This window comes from Lepidothrix coronata, unplaced genomic scaffold, assembly GCF_001604755.1.
Source record: "Lepidothrix coronata isolate B3197 unplaced genomic scaffold, Lepidothrix_coronata-1.0 Scaffold7, whole genome shotgun sequence".
Classification (NCBI taxonomy): Eukaryota; Metazoa; Chordata; class Aves; order Passeriformes; family Pipridae; genus Lepidothrix; species Lepidothrix coronata.
Window position 1 is genome coordinate 11008807 of NW_016690187.1, and position 17008 is coordinate 11025814.

Here is a 17008-nt window from a genome sequence, read left to right on the forward strand (position 1 = left end):
AAAACCAGATGACTCATTTTTTTAAGTCAAGGTAGTCTTACTAGGCTCTTAAATAAGGATGCCTGTTTCAGATTTGCTGCTGTAATTTGTATAACATTTATTCCTAAAGGCCAATACAAAACTATTCACTTTGTTTACCCAAATTAAATAAGATTCTTTCAGTTTGAATTATCCCACACCTAATTGGAAGTCTGGAAACAACATCATGTTTACATCTTCTAAGCCTTATTTTTTTCAGATCATACATACACAGCCCTCATTACTCATCTTATGGCCTTGTATACTAAGGCTATGTGTAAACAGCTTGTATACTAAGTATTATGAGATGGTATCAGCAAAATATTGCTTAAAAATTGTGTACTGAAAGGGAATATACAACAGTAGATGCCAAATAATGAGTAAAAATGGAAAGTACCCACCTTTGCCTATTTAGAACATCCATTTTATATAGCAAACATTTAACATATGAGCTACTTGTGTGCTTAGGTAAACAAAGCTGACAAGAATATAAAGTTGCAATGACAGTCTGCAACCACATTTTCATGATTTACACAACTACTAACAGTGATTGAGGCTTGTGTCTCTTGATCTGAGAGAATTAGCAGAGAGCTATCTTTGCAATATAGGAGCATGAACAATATTCTTGAGGTCATATGCTGAGATAATTTCATCATTGACAACTTTCAAAGGTGTGATCTGTATCATTCATGATTTAAGTGACCACTTTGAAAAAGTAAGAATGACAAAACCCACATAGTAATGCAAAAATATATTCTGCAGAGTATAATGGAAATAAACTTTTTTTTTCTCATCTGACTTAATCAGAAGCTGTTTTGCTCAGGAAGCTCAATAAGTTAAATGTAAAGCCTTGCTTATAACTACGCTGGCCTTTTTCACAGTGCCTGGGTACAGCCGTACAGTCCAGTGGTAGGTGGTGTGATACTGTCACACCATTATGTAGCAGTTTAACACACAGTATCTATATATAAAAAATTAAATACCGAGTATCACTATATACAACTGATGCTTGAAGCATCATCTAGCTAGAGATGGAGAGAACTTAAAGACCACCATATAGCTAAATAAAACTAGTTGATTATACTTTAAAACTTTGTTATGACCCAGAGTATTGGGTCATTTCTAACCATACTGCAGTGTGATTGCAATATTTCTAGGAATCAGCAACTAATATTTATGAGCTGCCAAAATCATTCTAGAGTGTACTGATTTTGGATGTACTGGTTACTTACCAGGAACACATCAAAGATGCAGTAGCATCCCTTTGGTTAAAATGAGTTAGCAAAACTGCCTTTGTGGAAGGTTCTTGAACAGCTCATATCCATCCCCACATTGCTAATCATTTTGAACCTTTACTTAATTAAGTTTCTTTTCAGTTGTCTTCATTAATGAGTGGACACAGTATGGAACCAAGGCAACTACAGTCAGAGGCATAGCTGCACTCTTACAGAAGGAGAGAATGTAGAACAAATACTCAGTATGAGTAGGTATCTTAATGAAATTATACAGCTGCAGTGTAGCTAAAGAAGCAGCTATACACAATATGCGAAAACTTAGCTTGCAGCTATTTTTACCTTTGCAGCTTGTGACAAACATTTCAGAATTAATTCCAAGACCTAAACCAAAGAGTGCCCCTAAATTCCTCACCAGTCCAGCAAATGGAGTTGTGTCAATGTTTATCCAGTCTGGGTTGGCACACCACTTCTTGGCCTTTGGAACAGACCATAACAAGTCAATATCAAGAAGTTTGAGGGATAGATAAAACCCAAGGGCAAAGATGAAAAGAAACAAGTTTGTCTTGATGTACATTCTCAAGCTTGCAGTCTGAATAGCAGGGGTATGCTCAAATGCTTCTGCCACAAGAATGCCTGTGGATTAGAAACTCAGTGTTACAGGGAACAACACACTTGTACTTTGAAGAAGCACTTTCTACAGTGTGCCTGTAGAATTTGACTTTTGAAGACAGAAGAATATGTCTTTCATATCTATGTGTATATATACACACACACAATTTACCACTTCTGTAGTACATTACAAAACCTTTTCTCCCACTCAAAACTACCAATTTAGAAAAAAGAAATTAAATACCAAGCACTACATGGTTTTGATATGAGGCATACCTTAAGGCCTGACTGCATCTCCCAGATGACAACCTATCAAATATTAGATGTAAACTGGAACATTCCTTTTCCAAAAGAGTCCCTCACTCAAAGACTGGCTCCAGCAATGCAGAATTCAACACCAGTTCCCACACAGGCTTTGAGTGTTGAAGAAAAAGACACAGAACACACTTATCTTCTCTCGTACTCATTTTATCCTGGTTGTGAAGAGGGAAAGCTGTTAGCCAGGGCTACCCAGGCTGCACTGCATCCATGAAAGAGAACAGGAGCAGGCAGCCCCTGCTCAATGCTTTGGTCACCCTCCATAAAATCAGATAGATTCTAGAGAGATTATTCATAGTTTGAACTCCCTGAATACCAATTTGCAACACGCTTAAGTAACTCTGAAAAATGTACTTCAGCTTCTTAAATCACCCTGGGGAGTTTTTACTGCTGATTCACCTTTTTCTCTATTTTGCCCCAGGTCTCTGACCCCATACTTGTCCACATTGCACACATGCTAGTTTGCACCTGGTCACCATTTGAAGTGACCCAAATACCTTCCTCCTGAGATGAAAGCTCAGAGCCATGTAGGAACAACTTCCTCTCTGATCTCTTCCACACAGGCAGCACAGTCAAAGATTGGATGCAGCCAGTACAAACCAGTCAGAGCTAGTCTGAGGCAGTGTGGATATAACACAGTCAGCATCGACTGGCAAGTGGACAAAGGCTCACTCCCTTCACTCTGTGAATTACAAAGGCAGCAGGCACATTCTAACCTTGCAAATTTTACTTTTAGACTTTTATCAAATCCTTGACCTTCCAGAGAGTGGAGAGCACCACTGGGGCTGCAAGATGAGTAGCACTACGAAAAATCTCTTGTCTTTTCTCATACTTCTTTTTTTTTTGAGATTTTACAAATATGTTAAAAAGAAAAAAAACCATTACCAGCAAATACTCCAAGAATAACTTGATGAGGAAAATGTGTTGCTATGAATACTCTTGAAATGCACACACTGATCTGGATAATCCAAAAAATACTCCAGAGGAATGACCATGTCAGTCTAAGAGAGAAAAGGAAAATGGTTAAAAATTAAGACAAATTATTTAATCTACTAATTTATCCCAAGCCCCATCATGTCAGGCTCATATTTTTACCAGCCAGAGATTTACCAAGTAGAGCAGTTTAGAATCAGATGATTAAAACCTGGAAGTCAGTACTAAAACATTATCAAGAGTGGTTACAGGAAGAGACCCCAGCAGTTTCAGGTCCAAGACACCACTGTGGCTTTAGTGATGAAAGTCATGCATAGTAGGTTAAATTAGCACTAGTACCCTGAGCTTATTTCTCATCATGAAGTCATACCTAAATGTAAAAGTTCAGTTATTTCATGATAAAATTTACATAGTATGGGAACAACCTTGTCGGGTTGACAGCAATTATGAGACTTTCCCGCAGAGCTGAGTAACACATTACAGTGAACTGTGTCAACATTATGTGCATTTGCTTTAAAATGGGCTAAGAAGGATGACCATCAAAGCAGTAAATTTATTTTCTAACCAGAAGATCCAATAAATAATGACAATTAATAGAATCAAAAATTTCCAATCCTGAAGAGGTGACACAACCTTTAGTAGGAGCTGATTTAGATATATTGTATGCAATGATGGTAATTTAATAAATAAGAACCTATACAAATGGCTAAATCCTCTTCATATAATTTTTCTTTAGCTGAGGCAGATCATAATAAAGGGCTGCTACTTTTTTTTACAAACTGGATAGAACAGACTATGAATATTTGTTTAAATTAAGTCCATTAAAAACATAACATATATATAAAGAATTTTCTTTATGAGTTAGAGGAATGGAAAGACACTGACCTGTGAAGGGTAACAGCTAATTTATCTTTCCATCTAACTGTGTAGCTAAGTGCTGCAGTGACCATTACATACCAGACGCAGGATGATCCCATGGCATGTCCAGATGGGCTTCCTAGTAAAAACAAAAAGGAAATATTCACCTTAAGAATGATGACTGTAGCATTTGTCATATAGAAAATGTCAACTGGCAGTTACTCAGGCACCCCATCATTTAGAAAGGAAATGGCTAACAAAGGCTGAAAGAATGTCAACTGCTTCGCAAAATTTAATTTTCTTAATATGAACTTCTCATCTATAGGGAAGCCATATTTGTCCAAAATCAAGTAGGTAACAGCTTAACTATCTTATATTAGTGTGGGGTGGAATCTTGATTGGAAAACACAGTATTTTCCCATTATTTAGATTTGGACTGTGATTAAAAAAAAAAAAGGCATCTAGGACTCTCTTAGGACTGTAGCATGGAATGTAGAAGTTATATATGAGGATCAGATGAGAAAGGGTTTGAATGGGCCTCCTCATAACTAAAGGAGCAAGAGAGCTTTAGCTCTTTGTAACATTCTAAACTAAAGTAACAGTGTAACTTTAGATGACCCTTCCAAACTGCCTTTTATCTGCTTCTGCAATTATCGTGATGTGAAAAATTGAGATCTGTGTCTCATTAATAATATCACAATCCAGATAATTAACATTTTGGGTGGTTTTCTAATAAATTTAGAAATGTATCTCAAGCATGATGGAAGAACTGTGTCTTTATACTTTAGTTTGATTTATGTTATAAATTTTAAGGTGTCATACATATCAACTAGCTTGAAAATAGAGTATCAGTGAAATTGGCACATGAAATGATACTGTAACATATCCAACCAACTGCAGTACCAACAGCCTGTAACAGGGAACACACTCTTATGTAGAGATCAAACAGTAATTTCCTTTTAGTCCAGCTTATAATAATATAAATGTCATTTGTTTTAATTTAACAAGTCAGATTTTAATTTTACTGGAAACAATATGAAGCCTCAGAAAAGTTCCTACAACTGTGAAAATCATCAAAAAACAAACTATGCTGGCATGATGTAAGGGAAATGATTCCTAAAATTACTTGGCCACTTCTTTTCCCCTGTTCACCAAGTTTACATTCAACAAAATAAAATAGGGAGAGAAAATTAGATCACTGAAATCTGTCAATCCCATATTTCTACAGCTTGGCTTTCTGTGGAGACAAAGTGAAGTAAAAGGGACAGGGTTATTTCACTGTCAGAAGAAATAATTTTGGGTCCAGAAAGTGTTATGATCCAGAACTATATAGCAGTGTGTAGAGCAATAGGATATTACAGTGAAGTAGCAAAACAGGAATGCCTAGGACAAGCACTATGATTTCTGACTCCCTGCACTCATTTTTGCTATTCTGCTTGCCAGCATCTTTAGAGTCACTCTACCAGCTCTTTTGTTAATTGCCTAACAGATGTGCACTCCTAAACCTCACAACAGAACAAATGTCACTGATAAGGAAACCATAATGTTGTCTGTCAGCATTGGGAAAGCTCCTCTGTCTTGTCATTTAGGAAAATGTCATCTAGGAATAATGTTTCATAGTTCATCTGCAAATTACCTACTAGAAAAAGCATAAGCTCCACTTTAAGGTTTATGTTCTTAAAGCCTTAAATATATCAGAAAAAAAATGGCAATAGGGTTTTATTTCAGCTAGTTCCAGAAGTACAAATCAAATTCAAGTCCTGCTTGCCATGTAGTCATATAAACAGTTCCCACAGCTTTCCTTCTTGCTGAGCTCTGAGAGTCTGGGGTTCAGGCTATCCTAGCAATATTTGGATCTGCTTTTCTCATGTCTGTGGCTGCTCCTCTACTCTTTTAATATAACTGGCATGTTTTAAAAGTGTGTGAAGTACCTTGTAAGCTCATGCAATGACTGTGTGCTGTTAACAGCTGCACTGACTGCACCTCCTCTTGTTAATGAGGAGCAGGTCAGTGACAGATATTGTCAACGGTTCAGGGCAAATGTGGAGGTGGGGAAAATGTAGTCCTAAGTGCAAGGAAAGAATCAATATGACGGTTGTATCCACTGAACAGAAATAGGAATGACTTGTTACTTCAGGAAGAAAGTAACAAGAAGGAAGATCTGGTTCAATGAATAGAATGAAACACACTGACTGGCTCCTTAGCCAGGGCTTGGAACTACAGGGTACCAAATGGGCTCAGTTAAAAGGCTTTTGAAAAGCTCTGAAGTACTTTAATACTTTGGGTTAGGTCTCGAATGAATTCACTTGAAGGAGACTGCAGATCACATATACACCAGGCATTATTTAACCTTGCCTCATACAAAGGCTTAAACTTCTTGTTCACAATTAGAACGTAATGGAGGATATTGTAACAAATTCAGCTATGCAAACTGCTTTAAAGCTTGCAGTGGCATTGATGAGGTGCAAAGCACATTAATTTCCACAGTCAGTATTTACTCGCACAGTGAACTAAATTCAGTCAGTCAGCTCAAAGAAAATTCATCTTATTTCACATATTAGGGTTGCACAAGTTCATTTGACTTCAGGAGTATTGCATTTGAGTTCCACAGAAAAGACAATGAGACATAAAAAAGTGAAAATACACAGAGAAAGTACATTTTAAAAATAATTTCCCCCCATATATTTGTATATATACACGTTTAGTGTCAGTGTCTGGTTCTGGGAAGAGGGGTTACCTTTTCCACTCATGATACATTACATCAACAATTATTGATACTATTGTTATTTACACTGAACCAACTACTAGTTTTTGGGGTTTGAATATTTCTTGCAATAGTGCACTGGTCCTCAAACTCAACAGCCCTGTGCTCTATTTTGGAACATATTAAACAACGTATTTCACAAGTTTTGTGAAAATTCCTTTCCAATATGCTGGTTCATTCTACTAGTAGTTATTTTTAAAGTAAATCCCCCTCCCTTGCACTATTTAAAGGCAATGAAGTAAACATTTTGTCATATAGCAATCAAACACCAGTCACATTGTATTTCTTCCTTTTTTTGATGCTATTTTATATATGAACTCTGAGGTTTGTATATTATATAAGACCTTCATAAGTCACATCCTCTCTCCCTCAAAGCCACTATACCTATTAAATGTACCAATGTAATCACCAACATTTCTTACCTGGTCCAGTTTCACACGTTATAGGAAACTGTTCAAGGCATGGGCTTGATTGATTAGGATAAATCATTGTTTCTTGCACCCACCAGTATGGGCGATGGCCAAATAAAATCCTGACAAAAAATAAAATAAAATAAAGCAGAAACTCAATGAAAATATTTTTATGTAAGAAGGCCTCAGCAAAACATGATAATCCTATAAAGAATATGAAGAGCTATATTGCCAAAACTATTCTATAATAGTTCTACAGGTTTTTCTCATCTTACCATGATGTCATTTCAAACATATCTTAAAAACCTGCATTGTGAATTCCCCTTTTATAATAACGGGAAAGTCTACTAGTACGTTATTCACAGAAAGTTTTCTAACCTTGAGGCACATATAGTAATTATCATTAAAAATACCAAATTTTAAAATAAATCCAACTTCTTACCATTTAAATATGAGGTTGAACCAATCACCAATGACTGCCACCCATATCATTTTAGTACCAACCACTTGGTTGAGCTGAAACCAAAGAGGAAAATAAATTGAGAATATATTCCGCGGATCACCAACATGTGACATAAAATTAAGGAAATCCTGGTAAGCCCTGTAGTCCCTCTGTAAATGCTGAATGATAAGCACGCCATTGCTATGGAGGAGATCCATCTTAATGGATTAAACTGTACTTGAAATATAGTAAAGTTCCTTTAATCATAAGTTTCTAGTAACAGAGAATGAGAACTGTGGAGGGGAGCTATTAAAAAGTGAGAGAAGGTGATTGACGTTGCCTTTATATTATATTGGTGTGGTGTACCCAGCCATTCTTGAAACACGTGGCTCCAAAACTCCGGGAAAGCACATGAGTCTCTTAGCCCTGGAAAGCTTTTCTGTTTGCAAATTTTAATTAGAGGAAGTTAAGTGAAGTACATGCTGAGCAGCAGCAAATTGTGGGGAAAGTTTTGTGGAAACACAATGTATAACTTATGTAATCCTTCGTATGAACAGTTGGAACATGTTTGCTTAAATTTTTTCACAGTTCATTTCTCTGCAGGATGGACATTAGTAATGTGTGTACTTCATTAAGTGTTGCCTGTATAAAGGATAGAAAGAATACACAAATAACTGATCTTTGCAGAACTGTCATTAAAGCTGTACATTTAACTTTGAAATAGAACTTGGCTACCATGCTGCTACTAATACTTTGACAACACATTTTTCAGTCACAGAAAATACAACCAGCATCCATACATCAATGAGGCTGTTGAGCTATAGATTTATTTTTAAAGCAGCAATATTCTTAAAACACTGAAAAACAACTGTTTCCTTCACACTAGAGGCCTGTTAGTCCAGGGCACAATGCAGATGAAGCTTAGTCTTCGAGTCATCATTTGGTACCACCATTCTTGTGCATCGCTTACACGATGCAAGCCCTACACAGCTTTTCCAGAAGGAGTTGCAGCCCCACTTCTGACTGCCCAGCCCTGCAGAAATGAGACCTGCTTTGCAAACCAGAGCAAGGTTGGGAATAGATGATTATGAGTATTTTCCTGAAGTATTCCCAAGTGAAGCACAGGGCAACATCCCGGGCAAACAGCCAAGAGGAAACAGATTCTGCCACATAGCAGGATTTTAAAAGATTACAACAGATAATATATAAGCACATCAGATTTATCAATATTAGTACTAATAAGTGTAGAACGGGAGAAGATTATGTTAATTTGTGAGGTGGCTAGATGAAAAAACTTTTTCCACTAGATATTAAATGGATACTAAAAGCCTGATGATACCATCTTCTGATATTATCAGAGCAGCAAGAGGAAAATTTCAAGCTCTTTATCAGGCTCTAATATTCCAGCATATTCATATCTTCTATCAAAGATTATTTATGTATTTGAAACAATTAGAATCTGAAGACAAAAGCAGCTCTATATATGCACTGCACACTTCCCCTACTGCTCTCTCCATGGCATCAAGTTAAACTGCAGAAGTTGTGGAGACAAAGATATGAACTACTTAACTGGTTGTGCTGAAGAAGGACTTAATGGCTTACCAGGGCTTTATGATGTGTCCTCGGGGAAGTCACATGGAAACATCAAGTAGGTTCAACAAATAAGGCATGACAATTAAATGGACTTAGAAGACCTCTCCTCCTGACACAATCTCACATTTACTTTACTCCCATTTACTTTACCTATTAATAGTCTGGTTTTAGAAACTTTTTAGCAGTTTTAAATCCTATACGTTTATTGCTACCAGTTGCATTGAGCTTAATAGAAAACCTTAAAGTTAAAACCAGATTTAAAATTCTATGCACTGTTTCTGAATTACTACAGTATTTTTCTCTGCATTGACTGAATTACTCACTTCAACTGGTATCATCTGATTTCGAGGAAAACTGTTCCAAAAGCAAAATTTAAGGATATTTCAACAATAAATATTTCCTAGCTTTTTAGCTGAAAATATTTGAGGTTTGTTTCTTGCTAACCCTTATAGATTATTGCTTTTCACAGCATACAGCAAAGCAACTGTCATATAAAAGAACAGATGGAATTAATTTTCCCTTTCCCAGTTCTTTTCCAAGATTGTACTTGTTTAGAAATATCTCTCGCAAATAATTCTTTATACCTTATTACTGAAGAAAATGTCCTTTGGCTACATTCTTTTACTGCAAAAGTATCTTGCCTTTAAAGACAAGTAAGACTTACAATAACAACAATAAAAATCACTATTTTATACATGTCTGAGGTTAGCATGGAAAACTGTGGAGAATCTAAGTTTTTCCTCTCTTTTTCAATCTAGTTTAGAAACAATAATGAACTCTAAATGTGAGCGTAAATGTCAAGTCAGTTGGTAGATGAATAACAACAATCTTTCTTTTAGTACTTAACCTCATCATAGTTGCTGGTTTTAACTAAGTTGAAATAACTATTGTTCTATAAGAAAAAATATTTTGCAGTAAGTCAGTCAGTTTCCATCAAGTCCTTTAAAGAGTGTCTACCAAGTAATAACCAACCCTTTATGGTACCTCTTTAATGGCACCACTGTTACTCAATAGTATCAGAAAAGTTGCCTCTCTGACACAGGATGTGCGGAACCATTGCAATAACTTTTTGCGTGTTTGTTTTATTTACAAACTCACCCACCCATGTTATCTATCCACTGGGATACGATGCATCTGCTAAGGCTGAACTCTTTAGACAGAACCACTCAGGCACACTTTGGTTCCCCAAAAACTTTGTCAATATAATGTTTGAAGTTATATCTTGGCCTTGTTTCAGTAAAGTAACCTCTTTTAGTCTACATTTTGAAGGCCTCCTGATAATAGTTTTCAAGATTTTCCTGCTGATTCTTATGCTGCTGATTATCTTTCTGCTTAGGTAGAAGATAAAACACCTTAGACCTAATGAAGACTAACAGCTAACAGCAAACATTAAAAAGCTTTCATTTTCTCCTATATTCCTTCTGAGAGTTTCAGAAGCTCCTGCATTGTCACCTTAGAGATGCTAGAGGAGTCATGTTTACAAAGGATGTTTAAAAAACAGCAACAAATCCACAATCTGCAAGACAGAAAGCAGGGAGTTTTTGGAATAGGTAAGCAGGTTTCTGTGAAAGAGACAGTTTTCATTGTACCTGGAAGCACTCATGATCCTGCTCCATCCAAGAGGCAATCAACAACTGACATGCCAGTCATCTCTTGTCCTGCCTGTAGTACTTCACAACCAATGAAAGTCTGAGACACTAAAGACTTTCCAAGCTCTAATAACCAGAAAAGATGGCAAAACATGTCTTGAAATACTATATTTAATAACTTGTTTAAACTAACAAAGAAATATTTCCTTCATAAACTTTCCCCCGGTCATTTTCTATGCAAAGACCTGCAAAATGCTTCTGTAATGCACTTAGTACTTCAAAGTCACTTGAGATAATATACGAAATAAAACTATTTGCTGTAGTTTAGCATGTGGAACTGCAAGGAAAACTAGTGATCTATACAAAATGGTCAGAAAGCGTATGCAATTACCTTTTTTGTCCTGTTTTGATATTGCAGAACCAAGGTTTGGCCTTCACATGATCAAATTAGTTCCTAGTACAAGGCAAAAAACCTTTAAAATGCCATCTGCTCATATAAAGAGTTTTTAATTTATTGATAATTTCTCAATTTATTTTATTTTCCAAGACATACAAAACTAGAGACTTTATATGTTCTTGGTAATAACGTAGAAACAAGAATCATGCTGATGATCCATTGGAGGGAGGATAAAATGTTTACAGCTCCCTTGCACCTACATATTAGAGCAAATATTACATAACTGTTATCAGATGTTGTTAAGTAAATGTTTGCAAGAGAAGGAAAAGCCATCAAAGCAAACATTCTTTGAAATCTGTTAATGGAGGCCTATGTGCTGGGCCTAACTTTCTGGTACATTATGCTTAGTTAATTGAACAATAGCATTAATTTCCACATCAGTGTTTCCATTGGCGCTAGACCAGCTACAAGGATTAATGAGTAATTTACTAAATTCACCAGCAGACACTATATACAACAGCTGACAGCTATTTTCCTAAGTATAAATATTTTCCAAGTGGAACACTGAGAAGATACATCTTAATTTTTTAATTTGGAAGAGAAGAATATTTCAAGAAGCTCTTTCCTTTCCCTTCCTTCTCCCAGATTTATACTTGGCTACGTAATCATTCTTGAAACAGCCCAACTTCAGTATATTTAAGTGTAAAGCAGATAAGAAACAGAAGTCTATTAGTTTTAGGACTAATGCTGAGGAAACTGTGAAATCTAGAGAAGAGGTGTTCAAGTGAGAGAGGAATACAACAGGATAGAAGTGCTTATACAAGTTTATACAAGAGTAACACAACTCATAGTTGGTGGTCTCACCTCAGCCTTTGCTTTGGGTCTGGTGGGGGGAAGGCAGTAATTAATTCTTTCAGAGCAATTCTCAACGCTTTAATAAGTTGACATTATTCTGAGACTATCTAAACAGCACCGGCAAAAAGTAAAGCTAGGAGAAAATAATTAGCTGTGGTAACAAAATGATCAAAAGTAGCGTTTATGATAAACTGAAGGCTGCTATCTGGGATCACAGATTAGTTCTTATCAAGAGCCAAAAGGGAATATAAAGAACTGGAGAAAAAGCAGGCACCGTGTCATAAGGAGCACATTCGCCATGACAGAGGCTTATGCAAGTGTTTGACCAGGCGCGGGCAGCGCTACTGTGTGGTGGGTTTGTTCGCATCGAAGAGGTGCAGGTCGGACTCCTCTCACTGCGATCTACCTTAAGGGGTAAATTGTTATCCACACTCGACAGAATTCAGGCCTGGGGAATTAAAAAGCAATTCAGGAGCCTCACAAAACTTACGACCATGTTCTGTGAGTAAAACAGACACTGGAAACAACTTGCGGTTTCAGAGGAGCGAAAGGGAACCGTCCCGCTCCCCAGAGCGAGCCCGCTCCCCGTTCCCGGCTCCCCGCTCCCCGTTCCCGGCTCCCGGCTCCCGGCTCCCGGCTCCCGGCTCCCGGCTCCCGGCTCCCGGCTCCCGGCTCCCCGCTCCCCGCTCCCCGCTCCCCGCTCCCGGCTCCCGGCTCCCGGCTCCCGGCTCCCCGCTCCCCGCTCCCCGCTCCCGGCTCCCCGCTCCCCACTCCCCGTTCCCGGCTCCCCGCTCCGCCCCTCACAGCGGCCCCGCCCCGCGCGCGCGGCGTTACCGCAGCAACGGCGTGGGCGGGCCTTGGCGGAGCTGGGCCAATGAGCGGCGCGGTTGTTGCGGGGCGGGCCGCGCGGACCGTTGGCGGCGGGAAGGCGGCGCGGTTTGAACGCGGTGGGTCTGGGCGGGTGCGGGGTTTGGTGGGGTCAGAGCAGGGGAGCGCCCGGTCCGACCCCCGGCCCAGGCTGCCGGCGTGGGGAGCCGGCCCCGGCCCCGGCTCGGTGCCAGCTCGCGGGGGGGCGGCGAAGGGGTGGGGGCGCCCCGGCTGCAGCGGGCGCGGTGCCGCCGGAACCCTGGCGCGGCCTCCCCTAGCGCAGCATCTGAGCGCCGGGAGAGGAGCGAGGGGAACGCGGCTCCCGCTGAGCCAGTGGTGACAAAAAAAACCGACTTGCGGGAAGAAGTTTCAACAACAAGGCAAGGGGACCAAAGCAGCTCCGAGGGTTTATTCCGTGAGTTACACCCGCTGGCAGTGCCTCCCGTGTCCTGACGCTGTGTCTGTTCACTGACAGGTGTGTTACAGCACCATGGCTAATGCAAAGACAGAAGATGAAATAACTCTCTTTGAAAGAGATATGAAAGAGTTTTGGATCGAGTTTAAAAGCGTTTATGGCACTGAACAGATCAATCAGACTTTAACGCTGAGAGATTCATGCAAGGGGTCTATAGACGTGCTTTCAGGTAAAAAGGCTCTATGTTCCTGTTGCCTCTACGTTTTCCAAGTTATCATCAAACTTCTTCAGATAACTGAAGTAACTTTCCATTACAGCGAAATGGTCCAAGAAGCTGAAAGAAGGAGACTTGATGATTGACAAAATTCAGGAGTATAACAATGGTACAGTATGGTGTTTTATTTATTGTCTAACATTTCTAAAATTACCTAAATACAGCTCAATAGTATATTTAACTTCACATTTTAAAAGGTAAATAATAACATCAGAATGAAGATAGAATTAAAACCAAACATATTTGGTTGGTTACAGGATGTAAATTTCAATTCAAAAGAAATTTGTTGAAAAACTTCATTGATAGTGCAAAAAGATAAGTCAGTTTTCTGCATAGTGATTTTGGTGCTTAAGTATTTAAAACAACAAAGTACCAAAACTTGCTGACTTCGATAGAAAAAGTAAATTAAATTGCTTAGTAAAGTTAAATATTGTGAGGTTACTTATGCCTTTTCCATATTAGTAAGAGAACACTGTCAGCTCATCAGTTCAGGGTCAACTTCTCTGAATTTTGTAGTTAAACTTCAGAATATCAGGTAAATATTATTGTAATTCTAATATCAGTCAGTGTGTCCATTCTTTGCTTTCTGTCAAATTATTTGTGGAGAGGATCCACTGTTTTCAGGCTGTGAAGATGTATACAGTGCTGGCACCAGAAAACATCACATCTGATTGAAGTATCACAGCTCCCTACTTTGTAGCTTCTCTTAGGAGTAACTTTCACTCTAAACTTTATTTGATACTCTTAGTGTAATTATGCTGACTTCTCTTTGCAGCTGAGATAGAATGCATTTCACAACATTTTATTCAAATAAATCATCTCAAATTACTTAAGTATTAAATAGCAGGGGCCTACTTAATCAACTGTATGTGTTCATGTCTTCTTGCCTCCTTTCAGAGATTCTCCAGCAGAGCAAATGTATATCAGAAAAGGAAGAGCAGTTGGCAGAAATTAAGCTAAATCAAGAAGAAGAGCAACAGAAGAACTTGACTGACAGCATCCAAGAGTTAAAAGAAGAGTTGGTGAAGCAAATGGAAAGTAAGTAAGCAACGAATAATAAGGAAATTTTTTTAATTGAAGGAGGAGTTGTTTTCAGCACTTGTTCTTTAGGGCTTTTCTACTGTTCTAAATATTTTTCATGTGCTTGTTTTGCCTTTGATACTTATGGTGGATTTTAAAATTCTAGTAACGTCTTCTAAAGACAAAGCTGTCAAGGAGAAAATGGAACGACTGTGCAAGTCTAAAGTGTTGTTTGAGGAGTGTCTTGGGTTGGAGATACGCAGAATTCACAGTAAGTTGCTGTGGTTTCTGTATTTCCCGTGTGCACTGATCCAATGTGGTCAATGCTGGATTGTGCAGTGAAGAACCAGCATACACACCTGATGAATTGTCTGAGCCCAGGCATTACCATTGTTTCTCAAAATGGCAAACTATGTTGAAATGCATTTGTCTTTCAAAGAGACCAGGGTTCCCTAATTTATAAATGTTCTAAGAATATTAATTGAAACTAACTTCATATTGTGATTTTTAGTTTTCATTGTGACTCTCCAGCAGAGGTTAATGGTGTTAATTAATTCTGCTTGTGTTTATTTTAGATGAACAATTACAGTTTATATTCAGACACATTGACCACAAAGATCCTGACAAGCCATACATGTTTACCCTTTCCATAAATGAACAAGGAGATTATGAAGGTATGTGAATTTTGAATACGTACACAAGAGGACTGAATCTGATGCCTCTATTTGAAAAAAGTGGAGAGGAGCAAAGTGCAGTTCAGTTGTAACCTTTATCTTCCAATTTTTGAGTGAAAAATATTGCAATGATAATATAGTTTCTTTAATTATGTTTGTCTTGTTAACTTACATGAAAATATAACTGCTTATCTTCAATCTCCATTTTGGAGATGCTGTTTACTTCTTATCAAGCAAAGCGAGAGAAAGAGGATATACAGAGATAAGGATGCTTCATTTTGTAGTTTGTTTATGCTAGAGTCAGTGTCTATGCTGACAGGCATATTTCAACTTCATTTGAGAAACCTAGAGGGCAGAGAAACCCTTACAGGGTGACATAGGTAAAAGAATAAACCTTGAAATCCAGCAATCTGGATTTCTGTAAGGATACAGCATTTCAGATCTTAAAGCTTGTTTTGCAATGTGGATCTTACTTCAGTTATGAAGAATTTAAGTGCTGTGCTGCAGAGCGTCTAGATAGATGCTATTCGGGCTTTTAGGTATGGACTGAATAGATTTCTGGTTTTACTAATTCAAATTTAAACTTCTGAAGTTAAAAGTACATCACATACTGGGTTACATCAGTTTACAATCTGCCTGCTGGCAGAGCAACAGAACTATTTAGAAATGTGTTTCAGTTTTTGACCAGGCTGTGGATTATTTGGAGTTGCTGTAACAATTCACGTAGGAGCACAGCGCTGAGTGGCAAGTCAGGAAATCAAAAAACCTGTTGTGTTTTTTGAGGCTTTGTCCTTGCTGACAGAAAATGAGGCTACTCAAAAATAATACTTGTGGAAGCCAAAACATAAAAAGATAACAAACTACATTAGTATTTCAGAAGCATGCGAAAACACTAATATTATTTTTTTTTAATAAGTCTTATTTTTTGGAAATTTTTGTCATTTTAGTGACTTCCTGTACTCCTGCTCTGGACTGTATAGCAGAGTTCCAGCTCAAAGTGAGAGAAACTAACAATTTTCCTGCATTTGTTGCCAACATCAGAAAAGCTTTCACTGCTTTATCGTATAAACAGTCTGCATAAAACTAGCTCAGACCTCTCTTTCTAGCTGTAGAGCACTCTTGTTTCCTTTCTGTATTGTGAAACTCTGTGTATTTATCCCTGTCTTACTCTGTTTTCTAAATAAAGAAAAATAATGAAAACAGTATTGTAGTCTGCTGTCATCTAGAGACATTTTGGATCATTCTTCAAACAACAGTATAGTAACTACTCCCTTAACTGAATGCCTCCAGACATGTAAGTTTTGATCCAGTAGCAAGTGGCTTAAAGATGTGATGATCTCTATTTAGCTACCCCAGGAAGATATGCAAAATAAAGTACCTTCTGGAGTTTCTCTCCTTCTTTTCCAAAAACATTGATGAGTCTTTCAGGTTTCTGTGGTTGTAAAGTGTTTTCCTTATTACAAAATATTTAAATGGACAGCTGCAACAAGAAAGAGCTTCATTTGATAATTTAACATAGTTCAAATAAAATCTTACTAAATTCAGTCCCAGAAATTCTAGTGAAGTAAAAGACCACTTGAATTGAAAACTAGTATGTGAGACCTGGCCATTTAGGCATGTTTAAATGTGGAGATGCTGATAAGATACTCTTATCAGCATCTCCTGGTCAGATGTAAACTGTGTTTTAATTCATTTGGTTTGTCTAGACTTAATGGTACAGCTTGATGGATACACCAC

At 38.0% G+C, this 17008-nt stretch overlaps 2 protein-coding genes across 16 annotated transcripts; one reads left to right on the top strand and one right to left on the bottom strand.

Annotated features, from left to right (window-relative positions):
• Positions 1 to 798: 798 nt before the first annotated feature.
• G6PC2 (glucose-6-phosphatase catalytic subunit 2) lies at positions 799 to 12622 on the bottom strand. 14 transcript variants are annotated; one of them, XM_017836886.1, is made up of 9 exons: positions 12031 to 12622; positions 11161 to 11223; positions 10633 to 10696; positions 10283 to 10508; positions 7588 to 7661; positions 7158 to 7267; positions 3999 to 4110; positions 3066 to 3181; positions 799 to 1886 (listed from the first exon to the last, which is right to left on the bottom strand). In XM_017836886.1, exons 5-9 carry the CDS (start codon positions 7635 to 7637, stop codon positions 1375 to 1377), a joined length of 900 nt encoding a protein of 299 aa, XP_017692375.1. In that variant the 5' UTR covers positions 7638 to 7661; positions 10283 to 10508; positions 10633 to 10696; positions 11161 to 11223; positions 12031 to 12622; the 3' UTR covers positions 799 to 1374. The 14 variants fall into 14 exon arrangements, 13 of the variants coding, with proteins under 13 accessions (XP_017692375.1, XP_017692330.1, XP_017692321.1 ...); XM_017836841.1 differs by lacking the exon at positions 10283 to 10508 and having other exon boundaries at positions 10633 to 11223; positions 12031 to 12049; positions 12296 to 12622; XM_017836832.1 differs by lacking the exon at positions 10283 to 10508 and having other exon boundaries at positions 10633 to 11223; positions 12031 to 12154; positions 12296 to 12622.
• A 250-nt stretch (positions 12623 to 12872) lies between these two features.
• SPC25 (SPC25, NDC80 kinetochore complex component) lies at positions 12873 to 16474 on the top strand. Of its 2 annotated transcripts, none has more exons than XM_017833991.1 (7): positions 12873 to 12968; positions 13364 to 13532; positions 13621 to 13686; positions 14475 to 14615; positions 14764 to 14868; positions 15173 to 15271; positions 16219 to 16474. In XM_017833991.1, exons 2-7 carry the CDS (start codon positions 13379 to 13381, stop codon positions 16350 to 16352), a joined length of 699 nt encoding a protein of 232 aa, XP_017689480.1. In that variant the 5' UTR covers positions 12873 to 12968; positions 13364 to 13378; the 3' UTR covers positions 16353 to 16474. The 2 variants fall into 2 exon arrangements, with proteins under 2 accessions (XP_017689480.1, XP_017689488.1); XM_017833999.1 differs by lacking the exon at positions 12873 to 12968 and adding an exon at positions 13095 to 13268.
• The last annotated feature ends 534 nt before the right edge of the window (positions 16475 to 17008 follow it).